This window comes from Melanostigma gelatinosum (genome assembly GCF_949748355.1).
Source record: "Melanostigma gelatinosum genome assembly, chromosome: 4".
Taxonomy (NCBI): domain Eukaryota; kingdom Metazoa; phylum Chordata; class Actinopteri; order Perciformes; family Zoarcidae; genus Melanostigma; species Melanostigma gelatinosum.
Window position 1 is genome coordinate 12,276,663 of NC_136637.1, and position 22,491 is coordinate 12,299,153.

At 39.7% G+C, this 22,491-nt stretch overlaps 2 protein-coding genes across 3 annotated transcripts; both read left to right on the plus strand.

The window, feature by feature from the left end:
- Positions 1–325: 325 nt before the first annotated feature.
- Positions 326–7,026, plus strand: LOC306776339 (uncharacterized protein). Of its 2 annotated transcripts, none has more exons than XM_079266996.1 (5): positions 326–415; positions 647–756; positions 4,258–4,278; positions 6,344–6,556; positions 6,703–7,026. In XM_079266996.1, exons 2-5 carry the CDS (start codon positions 693–695, stop codon positions 6,909–6,911), a joined length of 507 nt encoding a protein of 168 aa, XP_079123122.1. In that variant the 5' UTR covers positions 326–415; positions 647–692; the 3' UTR covers positions 6,912–7,026. The 2 variants fall into 2 exon arrangements, with proteins under 2 accessions (XP_079123122.1, XP_079123121.1); XM_079266995.1 differs by lacking the exon at positions 326–415 and adding an exon at positions 422–534.
- Positions 6,978–21,061, plus strand: ptprc (protein tyrosine phosphatase receptor type C). The gene is made up of 27 exons (XM_079266994.1): positions 6,978–7,077; positions 7,260–7,505; positions 7,613–7,843; positions 7,938–8,051; positions 8,338–8,466; positions 8,590–8,736; positions 9,163–9,324; positions 10,364–10,557; positions 10,663–10,723; positions 10,877–10,985; positions 11,224–11,261; positions 11,593–11,702; positions 11,930–12,020; positions 12,465–12,541; positions 12,763–12,799; positions 12,887–12,984; positions 13,698–13,823; positions 13,997–14,154; positions 14,814–14,949; positions 15,988–16,137; positions 16,276–16,366; positions 16,503–16,639; positions 16,945–17,079; positions 17,208–17,330; positions 17,462–17,622; positions 19,390–19,525; positions 20,180–21,061. The coding sequence occupies exons 1-27, from the start codon at positions 7,047–7,049 to the stop codon at positions 20,486–20,488; spliced, it is 3,537 nt and encodes a 1,178-aa protein (XP_079123120.1). The 5' UTR covers positions 6,978–7,046; the 3' UTR covers positions 20,489–21,061.
- Positions 21,062–22,491: the final 1,430 nt, after the last annotated feature.

Below are 22,491 nucleotides of genomic sequence, written 5' to 3' on the forward strand. Positions count from 1 at the left end.
AGAGGAGCTCAGAGAAGTTTCACTCTTGTACGTCTCGTGTCTCAGAAGTAAAATGTTCTCATCAAGTCCGATTTCAAACAGTCAACAGAAGCCAAACAGACAGAAAACTGTAACCTGAAAGCCTCAATGTGTGTCAACATCAACATTTCCTTTCATTTCTCTGTCTGTTGATCGGGAGTTAAACTGTGAATTTAATAACAGCCGCATGTATTAAGCATGAAGCTAAAAACACAATATGTCAAAAACACAATATTTGAGAAAAAGAAAGGCTTTAACATAAACCTAAACTTCACTCTGTCTTTTCACAAGTCAGAGGGATTTCACATGAGCAGAAGCAAGTGAAGATTAGATGAGAGAAGACTTCCTGTTCTTGGTGGCGTAGCTGAAATGAGACTTCCTGCCACCAAACGTTAAGGTAAGAGCAGGCTCTTTTGGTGTGACATCACTTCGTCTTGCTTGACTGGAAACCAGAGGCGAGGTTTAGGGTTTGGGGAACAAGTCCAGGAAGCTGCGTCCACTGATAACACAGAAAACGTATGTAGTTTAAAGTAACGTAATTTTGCTTATTTTTTGTTAGAATTGACTTAAGAAGTGGAAATAGGGCTTCGGTTTGGCTTGTGAATATCTGCCTGTTGGTCCCCTCTAGGACTGTACTGTATGGTGTCAAGCCGTACACGCCCTAAGTCCTGGACATGGCAGGTCTCTGTGGTCTCAAGATCCTGCTGCTCTGGGCTGGGATCATCAGTTTAGCCAACTGTAAGTATCCGTCTTCATCTTCTTCACGAAGGAAAGGAAAAGCATTGGTGTTCTAATATGTTGTGTCCTTGTGTCTGTCATCTGAAAGTCTTCTGGAAGAATACAAAATCCAGCTTTAGGTGACGAGGTCTCTTATTCTAAACTCCTAATTTAGTTGCTTTTGAAATTGTAGCATATTGTTGATTGTGTTCATGAGAAAAGGTGAAACACTTTCCATGCCTCGGATAGAGAGATGAATCAGTCAGAGCAAACGCTTGACAATTTGCTCTTTCTTTTTTTTTTAACTGGAAAACATCCCTGCACAAAATATAATCATTTTAAGTAAAAACCGAGGGCGGAAATGACAAGCTAGAGTATATCGTCTCTTTGAGTTGCTCCTCCATTTGTGCTACTTCACGTTACAGCACACAGTTGTGATGTGAGACGCTGATAAGTGACATCTTTGTGAGCCCCTTTGGCAAAAGAATAAACTGTTGTGTTCATTCAAAGAGAGCTGTTAATAAGAAGACTCTTTAAAACGTGTTCTTTCATTTGGAACAAAGCTATGGGAATTTTTGCAATCATGTTTCTGTTCTGCTTTGACAGTGTGTGTGTGTGTGTGTGTGTGTGTGTGTGTGTGTGTGTGTGTGTGTGTGTGTGTGTGTGTGTGTGTGTGTGTGTGTGTGTGTGTGTGTCTGTGTGTGTGCGAGTGTGCGTATGTGTTAATGTGTTTGCGTGTGTGTGTGTACGTGCGTGTGTGTGTGTGTGTGTGTGTCTGTCAGAGATGAGAGGATTTTTTTTCTGGGTGTGTCCCTGCAAGCTCTTCACTTCAACCCTAGTGGCTGTAGGTGTTGTATATGATACATATCTGTGTGTGTGTGTGTGTGTGTGTGTGTGTGTGTGTGTGTGTGTGTGTGTGTGCGTGTGTGTGCGTGTGTGTGCATATGTGCGTGTGTTAAGTCAGACCCACCTTGCTGCCTCTTGCGTCACTCAGAGTTCTGCTACTTTTCAACACATCTAATAATTTCTGCTATCTTCAGCGGAGACGTCTGTATTCATGAGCTGAATGAACCCTTCAATCTATTTGTTTCACTCTGCTGTCTTTAATGTCATTCAGGGTCAGCATGTGTCGTTTATGTCAAACATACAGTATTTTCCCAGCTATAGTTAGCGAGGTGAGTCATCATGGTACACCGCATCAACAGACATTTTTATTTATACATGTCTTCTCTTTTCCATTGATCGAGCATCTTTTTTTAAATAATTAAAACACTGTACATTGAAGTAGCAATATTTTATAACAGCAATGACACTGTGTTTTATTCATTTTGTTTCAATTTAGTTATCGTAACATGAATATCATACTGTATAAGCATTGGGTAATATTAACTTGGTATTACTCAAATACTGTGCATCAGTACGATTCTGATGTAGTTTTCTTTGTGGTATTTTATACTATATGCCGCTACATTTCAGAGGGAAAAATTGCACATTTTCTATGGTTTCTTTGCAGATTAAGATTTTAAAAATCTATGATGAGAATATGCAAAAACAACAATGCAGCGATATAGAGTAAATACAACATGTATTACCAGTAAATAAAAAAAACTAGAATCAGCTCCAACGGTGTGATATACTGCATAACAGTATATCTCTTAAAGATATATAGATACTTAAATAGAAAATACATCTATAGTATTGAATGTAAGGCTTTTAAGTGTAATGGTGTTTTTACAAAGTGGTAATGCTACTTTTATTCAATGCTTTACTTAAGTAACACCGGACATGCCTCAGTGTGAAACTACTTTATTACAAGTCCTACATTCTAAATCCTACTTAATTAAAAGTATAGAAGTATTATCAGCTAAATCTACTTAAAGTATCAAAATCAGGTCATGCTGTTTCTGAAGAAAAGTTCCCCCGTGAAGGAAGATAATGATTAAACAGTAGATACTTCTGTCATGCAATGTGTACATGTATCACAAGTATGCATATTATAGTGTTTTACCATGATGTTAAAGAGCAGAACATATGAGAAGCGCTTTCTCTGTTCACACAAACTGGTCGAGATGCAAAATAGTTGCAAGCTTCATTTAGCTGTAGCAGGACAGAGTTGTCAAAATGTTGACCACTTCCGTGTTCCATTCTGAGTTTTCTTCATTTCCTGGCAGAGCAGAGCGGAGCAGCAAGCAGGCTGAGACAGAGCACAAGAAAATGACTTGAGAATTTGTGAAAAAAAGGGAAGTGCAGTGCGTAAAATGAAGAAGTGAGGTCAGAAATATTAAACATGTGCGTGCTTGTTAATGCAAAATGTAAGAAGAAAGTGGAGGCAGATAAAAAAAAACCCGATGGTGGTAACTGATAGAGAGAAAACTGAAGCATGACAGACAGATCCAGACATCCTTTACTAAATGTCAAGCAAATCAGGCATTTGGTCTTTTTCTGTCCCTAAATTGTGATTATTGAATACCTTCTCCATGGTCGCCCTGTCTCCCTTTTTCTACTTCTGCTTCTTTCTCAAACGTGGACAAAACCGCTCAGGGCCTTGAACAGGCTGAAGTTACAGTAACACAGTTTTGTTTCACACTTGGCCGTGAAGACACTGAACGAGAAAAATGGACCAAGTCGGCTTCACTTAAAACTATTTTTAAGAACTCAGTTATGATAAAACGCATGTTTGGATAGCTTGAAATATTCATAAAGCACAAGTGCGTCTCTCAAACCTTTCACCGAAACAATTCAAATTAGTCACTACAAAGTATGAAGTGGGAAATGTCACTGCAGAGAGCAAGCATCTCTGCTCGATATAGTGGAACAAGTGCGCACAAACCCACATCCTGAGACTCATTGTTTGACTGACACCTCGCGCTCATTGCGATTATTATAAAGAACAAATGCACCAAACAGCCAAGAAGTGTTCACAGTAAATCTACTCTTAAAATCAGGGACGTAGTGAGCAAACAGCCAAAGTATATTTACAAGCCTTTTTTATTCCAGGTTATAATACTTATTCAACACGAATGTAGTATCAGAATAGTTTGATAAAAATGCAGAAATATTATTAGAAATAACATCAGGTGACGCTGCCATTTTTAGTAACGAGGATACAAGAAAGTCCATTTGTGCTTTAAGCTTTGAGCTAGTGATCTGTGCAAACTGAAAGCAATTGTGCAAGTATGGAGAGGTTCTAGGTTTCAGTGCAAAGCAGGAAATTGTGGTTTGCTTTTTTTTTTTTTTTTCGAAATAGCAAGTGTGGCTCCTTGCAGCATTGTTGTAGCAACCTCATACAGAACTTCAGAGGAAAATGGTTGCTTTCCTCTGTTTGACTTGACAATGCTTTTGGCCCTGCAGGAAGAGTTTTATCCGTCTGATAAAGTGGACACTTTAATAAGACTCAACATCAAGAACAAATCACAGTTTTTGATGTTATTTGTCTCTTTCATTTTCTGCATATTCTATGCACTACACTCTACTCTTTCACGACAAAAAAGCTCTTATCATTTACATTCTTTCTCTTTGCAGGTCAAAATACAACATCAACAGGTGAGAGGGGAACACATAAATATACAACATTCAATTATTATTATAATTAATAAAAATGTTTAATTCTAATTATGCCAACAGCTGTGCTTTACCTTGTGCGATACCTTCACCTCACACTCTATTTAGTCCGTCTTGTCTCTTCAGCACAATAATGTGCTCTATGCATAATGTGTGGCCGAAATATATCTTCTCACTCTTTTTAAGTAGTTTGCTTGACATGCGCCTCAGTTTAAGTGACCTGACTCACCCAAGGTTTTAATGGCAGACACCAATATACAGTTCAAAAGTAAAGTATCAGTATCAGAGAGCAACCTCTTATTGGAGGAATGCGAGGCCACAGTTACAGAGACAGTTATTCATGTACAAAACATGTAAATATGTTCCAGTTTGTCTCAGATCATTTTTCTTTGCCAAAGCAGTATGAAACGCTTATAGTGTGCAACTAATCTGCAATGACGATTTTCGATTAAACCCAGTGCAGGAAGTAGTGTGACATTCAGAATGCTTACAGAGTGGTGCACTGGAAAGAAAAGTCTCTCTTCAGGTCTCATTTGTCTTAAGGTGTCCTTCACATTGTATTTCATGCACTCTTTCATTTTTACATTCTGGGCTATTTTGCTTTCATGTTCTCTTTCAGACTAGTGGAAAGAAAACAGCCAAAATACACATTGAGGTGTTTATTTGACTACAATTTGTCTATTTTTTGTCTTTAGATGTCTTCTAAATTTATCAAAATGTATCATTAGATAATGCCCCATTGCATAATTTTTAGAAAACTTGATATGGGGTGATAAAAAGATATATCCAAAATTCCCCTTGCAAAAACTTTTGACTCTAACATGTTGAAAGAATGAAACAAGAATCTTTAGCCTGGCTTGATCCAATGTTCAGATCACCGTTCTGGAAATATATGCAAATTATCATATCATTTAATAACACAATGCAGCATTTGCATATTCAAACGTAACATTTCAGAAAAGCTGTATTACAAAATAATTGTCTTAATGTAAGTAATCAAATAGAGAAATCCCAAGGTGGTGTCTAGTAGTTCATTCTTTTTAGCCTTCTCACCTGCTGTGTCTCTCCTTAACTGGCCTGCTTTTAACTGTGCTGAAGCAAACTAACAATTACTGACTGCAACGTATATATATAGTAGAGTATGCATTTAGACCCTTATTATGGAAAAGTACTCCAGTGAGGGTACATGGTGTTTGTGCTTATTATGTTGATTAAGTTATACACAGTAATGATCCCATGCTTGCTCACCCCATTAAATGCATTTATGGTTTTTGCTTCCCTGTCTAAAGTGCCTGCAAAGTGAGTCTACTGTAATTTAAGAAAAAACCAGATTGCTATACTGAGGTTACTTTCTAGGTTGTATGTCAAGTTATACTGTGTCTGAAACAGGAATAGGAAAATAAATCTGTATGAATATGACATTTTCTGGAAAATTCAAAAAACTTCCATCTTATCCACTGAGCCTGTCTTTATGTAAATATAGCTAGAGTTTATTCTACTGTTTCTCTGAGAAAAAGTTGACGTCAAACTTGTCTTTTAAATCAGGCTGAGTCTCATCATGTCTGGTTTAATACTAGTACGTTTAGGATTGTGTTAACAGAGGTACCGTACAGTGCCATCACTGTACCTCTGTTGACACAATCCTGTTGAGGTTGGCAACCTTTAGGCAACCTGGCGAGTGTTTTATCAAAGAAAGACAGCATTAAGTCCAAAAACAGGAAGTATTTGATCTCACAGCTTCAGGTAACGCCATGCCGATTCCATTTCTGCAATTCTAACTGAGCACATCCAGCTGAACACTGCCTTTCCTTCTCTGAATATGAATTTGCTCTTGCCCAGTGCTACTATGTTTGTTTGTTTCACCTCTTCTCTTCGTGTTAAAACAAATGTGAGTGAAGGATAGACAGCAATACCATATTTGTAGCAAGAGGCAACAGGATTCATGTGGTCATCATCATTGGAGGGAAAATGGTAGCACCTTCTGATGAAGTAGGAGCGAGCATTAAGATACTGTGTTTGACCTGATCTTGGTTTTCTTGGAACGCAGATGTTTCAACCCGCTTACCTCCACGCACCACCACAATCTCCACTTTACCTACAACGAGGAGCTTATCTGTCACCACCTCAACTCCACGCACCGTGACAACAGCTACTGTCACGCCTTCAGACACCTCAACTACTGCCCACAAACCTCCACTCACCTTACCAGCCACCACCTCATACTCCCCAAGTCCAACGCTCAATTTAACCCACGCGACCGGTAACGTATTCCCCCTCAGTGTTATTGGGAAAATATGTGTTGCGTTCAGCATGATATTGCTGGTATCTGCATTATATCAGGTAAGACTGTTGGACTGTTAGTATTTCTACTTGAAGGTGACGTCCAGCATGCTCTCCATCTTACAGCCATTGCTCCTCCTGCAAGCACCTCACCCAAACCAAGCACGCAAACAAACTCTCTGCCAAACACCACTCAGAACCAGACTTCACCTGCAATCACCATGCCCAACACCACAGTCACTTCTACAAGCAAAGGTTGGATTTTTCTCCTTTCATGCCCTCCATTTGTCTTGTCGAGGACTGTGATAGACAACAGTATAGACAACAGTTACTAACACTAGCACTGCTAAGGAATGGATTACTAGAAGTTCATGAAATACTTAAACTTGTTTCACTTGAAAGTTGCTTTGGAGGTTTCAAAGTTTTATAATCATATATTAAAATTTTTTTCCTTTTCTAATCTCTTTTGAATGTGTTCTCCCGCCCCCACACAAGACAAATGTGAGTATCAGTATTATTTTTCATCTTTACACTCATTTTAACAAACACACCTAACAAACCACTAATGATATCGTTTTTCCAACATCAACATGAGGAAGCGGTCTGAGATTAAAAGATGTCATCAGGTGGTTTGTATTAACCACAGTAGGAGATTTTATAACTCTGCTGATTTTTGTGTTCAGGTTCTTACACAGTTGAACCCATGGAGTCTGGCTTCCTGGTTACCATGAACTCTACCACTGCCAACTACACCATCAACTTGAAAGAAAATGGCTCATCGGACAACGCTATCATTCAGTACTTCAGCCAAAGCCCTCATGAAATCAAACACCTGAAGCCCTGTACTGAATATGAGCTAAATGTGATGATTACCGATAGCGCTGGCAACGAAACACATTGTAAAACTGATAATATAACTAAGGAAATGAGTGAGTAAAAATAATTCATATGGCTGAATTTAATTGTATCTTCTTTTAGTCTATGAAATGAGACGAACAGACGGATGTGTGCAGATCATTTCACTTGTCTATTTCAGCTCAAGATAACGTTACAGAGGTCGACTGGAAGTCTGGATATGTTTGTTACCGGAGTGATTGGGACATTGGTTCTTCACTGTCAACATCATATAATACTTCATTTGAGCAATGGGAAAAGGTCAATAAGACCTCCTGCTTCAAACCTCGTTACAATGACACATGCACAGATTTAACCTTCACTATAGAAAAGTGTGAGAAGACCTTTCAATACAACAAAAGCATCACTGTTGGTATGTACAGTAGAGTCCTCGTGTGTTTTGAATTGCATGTGGTGTAGACCTTGTGTCATCATGTTTAGTGTGCTGTTTCCTTTTTTTTCGACAGATTTCTTAGATCCAAGTCAAATAAATCACACGGTTTCAACTAAACTTCCTGGAGAAATACGACCACAATTACCTCCAAACTGCAAAAATCTCACCATTGAGTACACCTGTAAGGGTAAGTGGAAAGACTAGCGGTGAAGAGACTTTGTCTGTCAGCAACATTATCAATGGATTCATATGGAAATAAATGGAGACCATTTGCCACAGTAGATGCTCACACTGTAGTAACAGTTTTACTTAAAACAGAGTCTAAATTGTCTTTTGGGGTAAGAGAAAGTCGAGGTATTGCTTTGTGCACTCTGTAAATAGAATATTTATTCATTTGCTGTGAATGTGCTCATTGGCACCAAGATACAAATAGCAGCAGTTGAAGAAAAGCTGTCATCCTTGTGTCTCCACAGGTGGACCCACTGAGATAAAGGAATTGTCTAAACTGGAGCCCTTCACAGACTACAACTGTACTGGTCAGATTAAGGTCAACAATACTACCATAAAAAACACGACTATTGTCAAGTTCAGGGTTGACTGTGGTATGTTAATAATCACTTCTCCTCCATGCAATGATAAGAACTTGTATTCTAAGATGACTTTGGAGAAAAGAACTGCTCCAGATGTTCAGTTCAGTGTTACAGATGTCTGATGTGTTCCAACAGATCTCAAAATAGTCATAAAAAGTGAAAAGGTCACCAATACCTCCATTCAGTTGAGTTGGGTCACAACCAGTGAGAAGTGTGGACGTGTCCTTCATGAACTTAAGAAGCTTTCTTATGACTGCAGTTGCGTCAATCTGAAACACCGTAGTAAGTCAAAGTATTTAGAGTAACTACATTATCATTTGATTCATTTTACAGGAATGCATTTTTGGAAGTCTTTGGAGATCACTTTACTTGTCAGTTAACCTAAATAGTGAAACATACTGTGGACATTTGAATCAGTGCTTGGTGCTGACACTTCAGCAGGCTGAGTGACCGCAGTGAAATAACCTGAGATGATAAAACAAATCACAGTTTGTTGAAGATTCACAGATGGACATGAAGTTTGATACAGAAATAACATTGAAACATAAAAAAACAACTTAGCTCAATGTTGTTTTCTAATAGTACAGAATGTATACTCAAATGTAACTTGACCAACAAAACAATCTGCCGTTGTATTTTCCTGTTATTCTGTTTTTGTCGCCTTGTTGTTAACTCAAACACAACCAAACTAATGATACTATGTTGCAGGTTCAACTAACGCAAATCCACCTAACGCAAATCCACCAGGAGGAACGTGTACTATTTCAGGACTGAAACCATACACCCAGTATTACTGTGTAGTCCAACCCAAATACAACAACAAGAACGTTACCGAACCAACTCGAGTTACTCACACAACTAAGCCTGGAAGTAAGTGTCTTAAAAAAGACTGACAATTTATTTATTACGGTTTTAGTAATAATATTTCTGAAAGCAAATTGTTCTATCCATTATTATGAATAAATGTATGGAATTTATCTGATTCCTTATCCTGTCTGTCTTTTTAAACATGTGACATTAAATGATGATAACCAGACAGCAAATCAATCCCTGATACCAACACACATAGCAGTATGTAGGCCCCTAGAGTATAAGAACACCACGCTTCCATTATAATGAACATTACAATGCAGCTCCAATCATTAGTGAAGTGCAGCGGTTACTCTGCGTGTTATTCTCTGTTACTGGACTAGAAATCGACCAGCTTCAGTCAGTTCTGACCTGTTGATTTATCACAGGTGGTGAGTAGAGTCTGGAGTCGGGTACCGGAGTAATTAATGACTAGAATTATAGATACATTCCAGTTAATTAGTACAAATATAACAAACATCAACATTACTTCATTATATTTGCATTCACTGTAAATCCTGTCTTTAAGTAATACATTTGAAACAAACTACAACTTTGAAGTGGAATCCATCTTTTTTATGTGATGTACTTGTGTGTCTGCCACTCATATACCATCTCCATATACCATCTCTTAATGTATTTGATTCCTGCTTTAACGTCTACAGTTTACATTTCAGCACAGCTCTGTTTAAAAAATACGACGCATGTAAAGTCAGACCTCCAGATCCTTCACACAACTTCCTGAACATAACAGCTGTGTGAGACAAACAGTTTAGAAGCCGTCATCGCGCATCATTTAGAGACATACAAGAGAATAATAACTCAATAATAATACATTTTCTGATTTTTTTTTTACTTTGATTTTATAATGATTATTGTTTTTAAAGTAAATTGGATTATCTTTCTTTGCACGTTTTGTCTTTATATCACCACTGTCAACCAGGACAACCAATACAGCGACACATAATGATGCTTATCAGTGTTAAAACGGCTGTTAAAGCTCACTGTGAGTACGTGTTGTAGCTAAAGGAAAATATCTTGTTTTTCTTCACTCTCTTAGTACCAGAAGAAATTACTTCACTGAAGGTGACCGTTCTAGACCATAACGTGATAAGAGCAACTTGTGCTTATGGAAACCGTTGGTATGGGCCTGATAAGGAATTCATGGCAGGTATTCCGGGTGCCTGGCTTACCGATAAGAAGTGTGACTTTGAATTCAAAGACCTAAGTTACTCAACGAAATATACAGTGGAGGTTTGCATAATCCTAATTTTTGGTTTCACAAGATTATTATATCTTTATTCATCGTTTTGTTCAAATGCTATAATTCCTGATTGAGGGATTTCTTTGTGTTTCCAGGTGAAGGTTTGCAATGGATACTTTTGCAGCGCGTCCAAGACAGGATCTGCTACCACTTCCTGTATGCGCTGTTCTAATTAATGCCAAAAATTGTCTCACATTGTTGAGTTGAATCATGAAACATGTTTTGCTTTGACAGACGGTACACACATCCATTTCTATACATTGCACCTTTATGCCACCACTTTGACATTAGTTGTCCATCATTTTACAGATAATCACAAAGCTGTCATTGGGTTTCTGGTCTTCCTCATCATCCTTACGTCTGTGGCTCTGCTTTTGGTCATCTACAAGATTTACATTCTGAAGCGCAGAAAGTCCCAGTAAGGGTTATTCTCTCAGTTTGACTGTGATTGTTTGGTTTTACACATATACACATATCCAATACATATGTTTTCCTTTACAGTACACAAAGAGAACTATCATTGCATTGCAGACATAAACAGCATCACTGTTATAAAGCTCTTTATGTATGCCTTCTTCTTCCATTCTCTATATATAATGTCTGTATAATTCAAATGATTTGGGGCCAATCATCACTATTTTTTTTGTAATTTGCAGTGACCTGGATGAAAACCTGAATCTTATTTCTACAGCAAGTGAGTAGATTTTAGATTTGTTTCAGGATCCTGGATTTTCTCTTGAACCAGATGATTGAAGCAATCTTTAAGTACGCAATAAATGGCACTCACGTGTAACAGCTACTGTTTTCAGATGATTTATGATGTTTGTAAAAATCAGAGTTTACAGAAGTATTCCTTTGTTCTTGTTAGAAAGTATAGAAGCATGTTTCAAGAGAAATCATTCATAAAAACACAGAAATATATTCAAATCGTTACTGTACTGTAATTTAGAGTAATTGCTCGTAATAAATAACTTTTTATCTACGTTGTTTCTGTATCTTATCTGCTGGCTGGTTTGCTGTTGTAGATGACGAGGAGAACCTAATGCCTGTCGAGCCAATTGCAGCCGAGGTCCTGCTGGAAGCTTACAAGAGGAAGCTCGCAGATGAGGCCAGACTTTTCCTGGCAGAGTTTCAGGTTCATTTTATTTTCATTGCTTTTGGTATTTATTGGTCTTTATTGGATGTAACAGAGTGGCAAAGAGGGAGATGGTCAATTGCCTAGTAAAGGTCCAAGGCTGGACTTGAGCTAATGAATTTGTGCATGCTAAGGTGCCTTGCCCACTCATAGATGAGAAGTGTGGATGGTACTTTAGGATTGCTGCTTGGTGTTTGGCAAATGACATAACTTGTTTCTGCTTTCAGAGCATCCCCAGAATCTTCTCGAGGTACACCGTGAAAGAGGCCAAGAAACCCTGTAATGTCTCCAAGAACCGCTACGTGGACATCCTGCCATGTGAGTCTGTCCAACAACACCTGAGGCTTTTTCGAGAAAAGAGATGAATGCACCAGCCAGATGTGTAATGTGTTTTATTATTCGCTGTTTTTACCATTAAAGTTCACCAACAAAACAGTAAATCACACCATCGGTTGCAGCTGGGTTTGTCTACACTCATAGATTTAGCTTACTGTATATACTGTGGCAGCTATTTCTTGAATATTTTTAAGTGTATTCAACTATTTTGGGAAATGTTTCAAGTAAGTGAGCAGGTTGGTTTTATTCCAATATTTGAATCAATGTGAGATATACCTATTACATTTCATGTTATGTCTCCATAAACAGCTTCTTCAGTTCCAGAAAATGTACACACACACACTCCTCGTTCATTAAGGGTTGTTAATGTGTCTTCTGTGATTAACAAAAAATAAATCTATTTATTCATTTCCTGTATTGAACCAGATGACTATAACCGTGTCCAGCTGGCCACCGGAAATGGAGAAGCAGGATGTGACTACATCAATGCCAGCTTCATTGATGTATGAAAAACACCCACATCTCACTACTACAGCTTTTACAACCTCTGCTGCGGTCATAAGAATGATCAAACAACATACACATTTAAACATAGAAAAATGATAGCCAGAATAGCCATGTTAAAGGACTACCCTTTGGCCTAACGGCACAGTTTTAGGGAGCTAAATAGACACTTTTCTGATATTACACACCTTATTAAACATCATTTGTTTTCCTCCTGCAGGGGTACAAGGAATCCAAAAAGTACATTGCTGCTCAAGGTAAAGTAAAGTTCTCATATTCTTCATTCACTCAGTCAGCACTATGTTTCTGGATGAGACTATGAAGATATTCTGTATGTGCCGCAGGACCGAAGGATGAGACTGTGAGTGACTTCTGGAGGATGGTCTGGGAGCAGCAGTCCTCCATCATTGTCATGGTAACACGCTGTGAAGAGGGAAACAGGGTAAGAACAGGAGTTTAAACTTTTAGTTGACTTTAAATATTGTCCTGCCTCCTCCTCTCATCCTCCTCCTCTTGTGCCCTCGCTCACACTTCCTCCATGTTTCAAAAGTTCCCAAAAAGAGGTGAGCTTATCAAAGGTCTGTTTGTACTGGTCCACTAAAAGACCTCAGGTAAGCTCGCCTATATTGTATGGCTCAGACAGATGTGTTCAATTAGTATGTTCGTGTGTGTGTTGCCAGTTCCAGTTTTGCATTTTTGTATCTTGTATGGAACAGTGTATAGAGTTTTGTAAGACGTGTGTTGCAGAATTGCAAACACAGTGCAAAGCAAAGTGTGTTTTTGTTTGTAGTGCCTCAGTTTAAGGCATGGTTACAAAAGTTAATGTTTTGATGCTTAAGAATTCACTTTTTTGTGTGAAGGCAATCACTAAAAAAAGTATAATTTTCCTATAACTGACTGACTTGAGTCTGCTTGTAACACACTCACACCATAGCTCCTCGGCCACATGTAGGCTACTGTATCAGATATAGACAAGCCCAAAGTTCACACTCATGCGCACATTGTTCTCATTTCTTGGAAACTGTTTGTGCTTTTAACATGCATCAACTGCATATTTGACGTTTGGGTTAAAGTGCCACAGTGTTACTGATGTGTTACTGATGTGTAAAATGAGTTCCTCACTCTCTTTCTCACCTCTCACATGTTGTGTTGCAGGTCAAGTGTGCGCAGTACTGGCCGTCTCCAGACCGGGAGACAGAGATCTTTGAGGAGTTTATCGTGAAGCTGAACTCAGAGGACCACTGTCCGGATTACACCATTCGCCACCTCAGCCTATCTAATGTGAGTCTCCATCAAATGTTTTTTAAATTGTGTGTGTACGCATGTGAGCGTGTGTCGAAGAAAAGGCCAGTATTTCTGTCCATCTTTATCTTAATACACTTGATTGAATATTTATTATTCAGTGTTATCATATGTCTTTGTGCATATTTGCATAACCGCATGTGTGTCTGCAGAGGAGGGAGAAGAACTCAGAGAGGGAGGTGACCCACATCCAGTTCATGAGCTGGCCGGACCACGGCGTCCCCGGGGAGCCACATCTCCTCCTGAAACTGAGAAGGCGCGTCAATGCTTTCAAGAATTTCTTCAGCGGCCCCATCGTCGTTCACTGCAGGTACGTTCAAGCTCCCATTCTAGTTCAGCTAACATTCACTTCTGTTTGTTCCAAATATCGACATGGACATTTTTATTTGCTCATCGTAGCTGTGCTTTTGCTACGCTGGATGTGATTCCTTCTTCTTTTAGTAGTTGGTTGGCACAGAGTACACCATCATCTTCCCATCCGCCATTATTTCCATTTTTCTTCTAGGCATGCCAAACCCGAGAAGACATTCTGTGATCATTTTTCCAGTTTTTAGTGCATTACTGACTCACCACCTTATTGATTTATTGTTTGTCTTTATTTACAGTATAAGTCTTTATAAACGTGTGCTGCTGTTAAACTGCATTTAGTCGTGCCTATACTGACTGAGTGGCAGTAAAGTCCGTGTTCATAGCCAAGTAATTACAAACTGGACTCCTAATTCACCTTCTCTGTACTGATGACCAGTCCTTTGGCAGTGTTTTGCACACGGTAGATATCTTCAAGAGTCTTTTCAGGCACACCGCTGAACTTGCTTCATTGCATATAAAAAAGCTGTCATTGGGTGTCGGGGGGACTCATCAGGCCGTTTCCCGTTTATTTGCTTTAAAACTGATGCTTGACTTCATCTTTACTTGCCACTGATAGATATGTGTACCAACATGTATTAACACGATGCTATTCATGTGTAGCGCGGGAGTCGGCAGGACAGGCACCTACATTGGCATCGATGCCATGATGGAGGGTCTGGAGGCGGAGGGCAGAGTGGACATCTACGGCTACGTAGTCAGACTCCGCAGACAGAGATGTCTCATGGTTCAAGTCGAGGTGAGATTTCAATTTAGCTCATATTTTAGGCACAGCGTGTGTCTCATTAGAGTTGCGTTAATTGGCTGAGTTTGTTGACACATATAAAGAATGTTATTTCAGGTCTCAGTGTATGTACTCACAGATCTAAGACCAAATGTACAGGAAGTAAAGCCACATGAACAAACAGCTAAACAAAGAAAATTAAGCAAAAGGGTATACGCAAGCATAAATACAGCCGTTATGTACAAACAAACATACACGGTATGCATAGAGGTTAATACAGTGTTACTTTACACTGCTGTACAAGATTATGGTCTGATTAGTCACTATTCTGAGTTTATTAATGCATTATTTAAAAGCAGGTATATATCATTAATTCATTTCCAATACCTTTTATTTATTCTTTGTTTATAATGGCACACTGTTGAAAGTCTATAATAATTGTTGTGGCTCACTTCAGGATCTCGGCTTTATCTTTTGTCAATGTGCAGTTTGAATGTGTAACACTATGCATGCCCGGTGTAATGAGTGTGACGGTGATGTGGAGTGAAACAGTGCTCTCTAGCGCCCACCAGTGGGCAGAAGCTAAAAGATAGTTGTGCACAGTAATTAATTAAGTACGTAAAATTATTTTTTTGTTGCACCTTTCAAAACTTATGTTAACAGTAGAATATAGCACAATAACAGCAAAACAATTGAAGCATCACAGCTCAAAATAAGGTACACGAGTCAAGAACTGCAGCAAAAAAGATCTTCATCACCTGCTGGTCTTAAACCAGCAGGTGTTGTTCAGAGGACTTGAGTGGCCGAGCAGAGGTATGCAGCATGAGTAGTTTATTGTCCTCTGGAGCAAGACTATTCAAAGCCTTGTAGATGAGGAGGAGGGTCTGTTTATTCAATCTGAAACATCACAGAGAAGGAGGCAGAGGTAACACGTTGTTAGCCAGTGATTTGTAACCGTGTGGTTATACAGATGGGGGATTGTGTAGCGCAACAGCCGTTTGTGACCCCAAAGTGTATGTCCTTTGTTTTTTAAATACATTTGTCCGCACGCAGGCCCAGTACATCCTGATTCACCAGGCGCTGCTGGAGCACAATCAGTTTGGCGAGACTGAGATCACTGTGTCTGAGCTCCACAGCACACTGAGCACGCTAAAACAAAGCAGCTCAGGAAATGAACCCACCTTAATGGAGGACGAGTTTGAGGTATGGCACTCCACAACATTAGTGTTTCTGATCCTTTTAAAAACTATGCAATAAATGTAGTCCTGCCCTTTCTTATTATTTAACATGGAAGACATTACAGACCTTCATATGGTGAAACGTCTTTATCTTGTAATTCAGAGACTCCCCGTCTATAAAAACTGGAGGACAATCAACACAGGGACCACAGAAGAGAACAAGAAGAAGAATCGCTCTTCATCTGTCATCCCATGTAAGTATCAGCTCAACACAGGGAGAAATGACAAGTTCAACGATATCTGTGTATATGCACTATGTTTATAATGTGCATTACCGTGTACATGCAATCATATACCAGAGTAATTATCTTCAATTTCACCTTCACGCAGATGACTACAACCGAGTGCTGCTGAAGCTCGATGAAGGACGCAGTCATGACAGTGACCCCAGTGAGCAAGATGAAGAAGACTCTTCAGATGAGGAGAATGAGGAGTCCACTATATACATCAATGCCTCCCACATAGATGTATGTCTTTTTACTGACACTTTCAGATTATTTACTAACATGTTTCGGCACACTTTACCTCCGACAAGGCCCTGGATGCCAGGACAAAAGAAATAACAGCGTTTTGTTTAATTGCAGCAAGACAAACAGTTTTCCTGTTACCATCTTTCCTGTTGTAGCAGCTGTTATCTCATTAACTCTGAATGAATTCCCATCTTACATGCAGCCAGTTGAATTTCAAGACAAAGCTAATTGAATTTCCCACATCCTATTTGTTATGAGTGGGTACAACAATAGATGTGCGATGTGTTTTCTTGCCCACACAGGGATACTGGGGTCCACGCGCCTTCCTCGCAGTGCAGACTCCCCTGCCAGACACCATGGCTGACTTCTGGTCCATGGTTTACCAGAAGAAAGCATCTACTATTGTCATGTTCTCAGACTGCAGTGAGGGAGATAAGGTATAGTGTCATGCACATATCATGATATATAATCTTGTATGTACCTCACATACGGAATACTCTATGCTCTTGGTGCATATACTGTATTGGAGGTACAATTGTTTTCTTGTGTGTCTTGTTGTTCACAGAAGTCGGACTGTGCCTACTGGGATAAAGACAAGAAAACATTCGGGGACATTGAGGTGGAACTGGCAAGCACGGACACCTCGCCAGCTTTCATCAGCCGCAACATGCTGATACGTCACGTCAAGGTAACACACAACAGCAACCTACTAACAAGGTCTGCCCGGCCGTATTCCCATGTGTATCAGCATCAGCCTGTGATCCGACCGGTCATTTCAATGTAACAAGCTGCTTTTAAACCCCACACTTCTGTCAACAGAGGAAAGAGAGTCGGCCAGTGAAACAGTTCCAGTTGCTGAAGTGGGCGAGCGGCGAGCTGCCGGAGAAAGCTCAAGATCTCACGGACATGATCAAGGAGATCAAGCACAGCTGTGGGGGCAGCAAATCACAGAGGAGCATGCCCATTGTGGTCCACTGCAAGTAAGACAACCTCACAGAAAATGTCCCCTGGACTCTTAAAGGGGGCAGTGTGTGTATATAGCCTCAACTTTTACAAGGAGCTTTCAAAGCTCAATTTCAGGCCTTTAATCTCTTTTGGAAGACACATCCTCCCCACCGACTTTAACTTCTGGGGAGATCCAAGTTGTGACTTCTACGAAGTCAGCTTATAAGCTTATAGAGCTTGATAAAGGTCACAGATCATTTGACACCAAATTAAAGTATACAGTTACAGACCGTAGGTATTTGTAGAAAAATATCAGCAGATTCTAATTTTAGCACCTAAACTTTGTCAGAACATTTTCGGGGACACTAGGCTTGTTACATTTTAACAAATCACCAATCATTTAAGAAGACTTTTCTTGATAAATGAATGGTATATATCGTACTAGAATGTGTTTAATCAGAGAGGCAGTTAATCAGAGTTGGAGTGTCACCTTATTACAAAGAAGATGTGTATATAATTCTCTTCTCTGTGGAGTTTCTTCTCTCCAGTTGAAATAGACTTGAGAAATTAAATCAGCAATAGCTTTGAACATGATCGTATAATTGGGCCCATATTTCTCAAGCTTCTAATAATTACAATTAAGGATGCTCTAAAGCAGTGATTCTCAACTGGTGGGTCGCGACCCAAAAGTGGGTCGCGGACCCGTTTTCACGGGCCTTTGCCTGACAAAAAAAAAAAAAAAGTGATTTTATTTTGAAGGGCATTTTTTTATGCAGCGGAATTATTCCAGCATTTACGGCACTTGTGGTGTGGTTTGTGAAAGTCAAATCATAGGAAGATGACAGAAATGTCCAGAGAGACCAGAGTCATTAGACTCTGACTGGACAGACTCATGGAGGTGAATTCTTCACACTAATTTCTCAAATTTCTCTTTTTGGAAGATGAGAAAAATATAATATTGTGGATTTTTCACTTCACCCTGAATGAACTGAATTTAAAGCTGCAGGGCAATTCAGTGAAAATATTTTTTCTAAATATAATTTCATTACATAATTTATTTTTTAATCCAGCCATTATTTTACTTGAAATGAGAAGAACATGTATTCATGTATTTCTATGTACTCATAATCCATCCAGTAAAATTTGAAAAATGAGAATAATATTTGTTAAAATATAATTGCTGTGTGTACTAGACGTCTTGAATATAGATATGTATAATGATGGAAATGGTATATATATATATAAATGATTATATGTATATAATTTGGGTCGTGGGTCCCGGCTTGTCATTAAGGGATGATGGTGGGTCCCGCAGCCAGACCAGTTGAGAACCACTGCTCTAAAGAGACAATTTAGCAGTCTGGCGTGAAAAATATATTTTCATGGAGCTACGGACAATAAAATGGAAGAGCAACATTTATGAACAGCTCTCATGATTAATCACATGTATAAACATAACAGGAATAACCAATCAACATGTCAATCAGTTATGTGCTTTTCTACAAAAACATTGTTTATTCAAGTCTATTTTATTTGTCTGAAATCCTTAATTAATATAACCAGTAGCAATTAACAACAGCAATCTATATATGCTATATATTTGCTGCAGCCCGCTACAACCTGGAAAAGGTAAAGTTAAGGGGATTAATAGGAACAAATAATACAATAGAGGCGAAAATGTGATCTAAACCTTCTGTGTGTGTGTGTGTGCGTGTGTGTGTGTGTGTGTGTGTGTGTGTGTGTGTGTGTGTGTGTGTGTGTGTGTGTGTGTGTGTGTGTGTGTGTGTGTGTGTGTGTGTCAGTGATGGCTCGTCCCGTTCAGGGATTTTCTGTGCTCTGTGGAACCTGCTGGACAGCGCTGAGACTGAGAAGCTGGTGGATGTTTTCCAGGTGGTCAAAACCCTACGCAAGGAGAGACAAGGCATGCTCTCCCACCTGGTAAGAAAGAGGAACCCAATAACTGTCAGCACACAGTGTCACAGCTTTAACGTCAAACAGTGTAGAGGGTGTAAAGTATTACAGCACTTGGCTGGTCAGTGACTCAATAGTGTCAATGATTGACAGATGATGTTCTGCCAAGGTAGATGACTTTTTGTGTACCTCTTACATACTGTGGTAGGTTTTACCAAAGGTTGAATGTGTTGTTTATGTATTTAACTTCACCAGAAAACCAAACAATCTCTCCCCTTCAGTTTCTTTGCTTTTCATTTTATTTAAAGAAGAAGAATTATCGAAAATGTGAGCTTTAGTGATTGTTTACGGCAGCAGGACGGTGTGTGATTGACTCACAATAAACTATGGTGCCCATGTTCATCGTAATAAGGAAGCATTATGTGTTTTTAATAGTTTTTGGACAACAATAGAGATTTATAGCTCAGAGGAATCAGACACACTTGTTAGAAGGATAAATGAATTGTTGGTTTTGGTCTTTTCTGGCATTGTTTTGATAATAACAAAAATATATAGAATATCGCAAGATGAGTCATACAAAGCTGTTTTCTGGTGTTCTTATTTGTGTATTGTAAAGGTTTACTCTACAGCACAGCACCGCATGATTGCGCTTCTGCTAAACTCTGTCTGCGTCTCTTACAGGAGCAGTACCAGTTCTTGTACGAGGCCCTGGAGGGGCTCTTCCCTGTCCAGAACGGGGAAGTGAAAGCAGTACAGGCCTCTACAGGCGACTCCGTCCAGGTTGTCAATGAAACCAAAGCAACAAAGCCACCAGCGGAGGAGAAGGTTGAGCAGCCAACCAGCACTACCAGCAACAACCAGCAGGCGGCAGCAGAGAGCACTCCTCTTGTGGCTGATGGAGGGAAGGAAGACAAAAGAGAGGAACCTGAAACAGAGACAGTACCACTAGAGGACATCAGCAACGCTGCCACTGTCACTGTGGAGGTCTGAGAGGGCTGGCTGCTGGTTGTGCCTTTTACTTTTGGGAATAAGCGCTTTAGTTGAATGCTTTCTTTTAATTACTTAACAGTATGAATGTATACACATTGTAAAGCTTGTTGTGTTGACATTTGTTCAAGAATTTGATCAATATTATGTCAATTTCCAAAAACATAATTTTTCTAAGTTATAAATATGTTTAGCAGAAAAGTGTAAGGATGCAAATAATAAGTTCTGTGAGCAACCAGAAATGCTGTCATCAAACTAGGGGCCTTGGTGAGAGATTTTAAATTATACCTGCAGTATATAAGTGCATGTTGAGTTTGAGTTAGTTTCTGTATTTCTTTCCCCCCTGAATAAACAGATTATAACATCTACAGTTATAAACACACACAAACAAACACACACACACACACACACACACACACACACACACACACACACACACACACACACACACATATAGCCGTTGAGTTCAAAATTTGTCATTTGACACTGTGTCATTTCATAAAAAAGACACCAAAAAGTGTTTTTATATGTTGAATATATGCATATTAACAATAAAGTTTAATTTTTCTGCATAGATTAACTTTATTTTGTTGGTTTCCCCAAGTAAATCAGCTTCATGCAATAATCAATCATCTACATCAGCGGTTCCCAAACTTTTTAGGCCGCGCACCCCCTTCTACATCCCGACCGGGTTCGCGCACCCCCCCCCCCCCCATTAATAATAAAAAAAAAAAAAAGACGCAACAGAGCCTTTTAAGCCTTCATAGCCGCATAAGAATCGGACCAATGAGAGAACAGTTTGCTCGCGCGTGGCATTTGTTTACAAGATTTAGTCCGCTGTTAAATGTTGCAGTGTGAACACAAACCGAACAAAGGAGCAAGTGCAACATTGTATCATATTAATCCCTGAATCGGAACAAAGCAAACGAACTGAAGGTGTGAAAACGCCCTGAAACACTGCAACAAAGTTTCAATAACTTTCAGTGACACAAGGCGTCACTTTTAAAGAGCAATAAGGATGCGAGCACACACGCACAGGCTCAGAGGCAGATTATCACATTTAATTTACAATTAATGAGCGACTAATGCAGCCAGGATGTCTTCGGACAAAGCATCGATGCGGCGCGACACAGTGTTGTTGGACACCGGGATCATGCACAACTTTTTTGCTTCTTTCTCCCCAATCATACATTCCACCATCTCTCTGGCAGCTGGCAAGCTCACGTCTTCGGCGATTGTGTGCGGTAGCCCCTTTCTCGCTATTCTGTAACCAGATATGAAGCCCGTAGTGCGTCATTTATAGACCAACACATGAATGAGACTCCAGTTGTTTTGGGCTGTTTGTAACTCCTCCAATTTCGATATAAACAATGTAAGGGGCTTTTGACTTGCACTGGCATGCTTGGTGTTCAGGTGGCGACGTAAATAAGAGCTTCAGACTGTTAGCCAGAACCTCGCTGCACACCACGCACTGTGGCTTTGGGGAATCTGCGTTGCCAATCCAAGTGAAGCCCAGACACACATACTTTTCATCATATTTCCTCTTTTTTTCCCAGTCTGATGCTCACTCTCGTTTCCTCTTTTTTTCACCTTGACTCCGCGATGGGCCGATGTGCTCCCGATTTGTCTGTGCAATCCCTTCCTCCTTCCTCCGTCTCATCTTCCTCTGACTCGATTTCTTCTCCCGGTCTCTCCCCACGCACCTCTCCGTTCCCCTCGCCTCCGATTCCTCTCTCTCTCTCTGTCCCTCTCCTCTTTTATGACTGATAGCTTCAGATGTCCCACCTGACAGTTTTTAAATTAAAATTACATTTTTTTTTAATATTTAATATTATTACACCATCAGACCGCCATTACACTTTTCCTCTCGCGCACCCCCTAGAGGCAGCTCGCGCACCCCCAGGGGTGCGCGCACCCCACTTTGGGAATCCCTGATCTACATGAACATTTTCTGCAAAAGTTAAAACATGAGAGATGTCAGTGCTCTTCTCACGTTGGCCGGGCTC

What these genes read in the sequence shown, in the direction of transcription:
- ptprc (XM_079266994.1), top strand. Translation starts at nt 7,047, where the DNA reads ATGTGTTCTCCCGCCCCCACACAAGACAAAT. An exon ending in CGTCAATCTGAAACACCGTA is followed by an intron (nt 8,737 to 9,162) that starts GTAAGTCAAAGT and finishes ACTATGTTGCAG; the next exon opens with GTTCAACTAACGCAAATCCA. An exon ending in CCCATTGTGGTCCACTGCAA is followed by an intron (nt 17,623 to 19,389) that starts GTAAGACAACCT and finishes TGTGTGTGTCAG; the next exon opens with TGATGGCTCGTCCCGTTCAG.
- LOC306776339 (XM_079266996.1), top strand. Translation starts at nt 693, where the DNA reads ATGGCAGGTCTCTGTGGTCTCAAGATCCTGCTGCTCTGGGCTGGGATC. An exon ending in GATCATCAGTTTAGCCAACT is followed by an intron (nt 757 to 4,257) that starts GTAAGTATCCGT and finishes TTCTCTTTGCAG; the next exon opens with GTCAAAATACAACATCAACA. An exon ending in TCAAAATACAACATCAACAG is followed by an intron (nt 4,279 to 6,343) that starts GTGAGAGGGGAA and finishes CTTGGAACGCAG; the next exon opens with ATGTTTCAACCCGCTTACCT.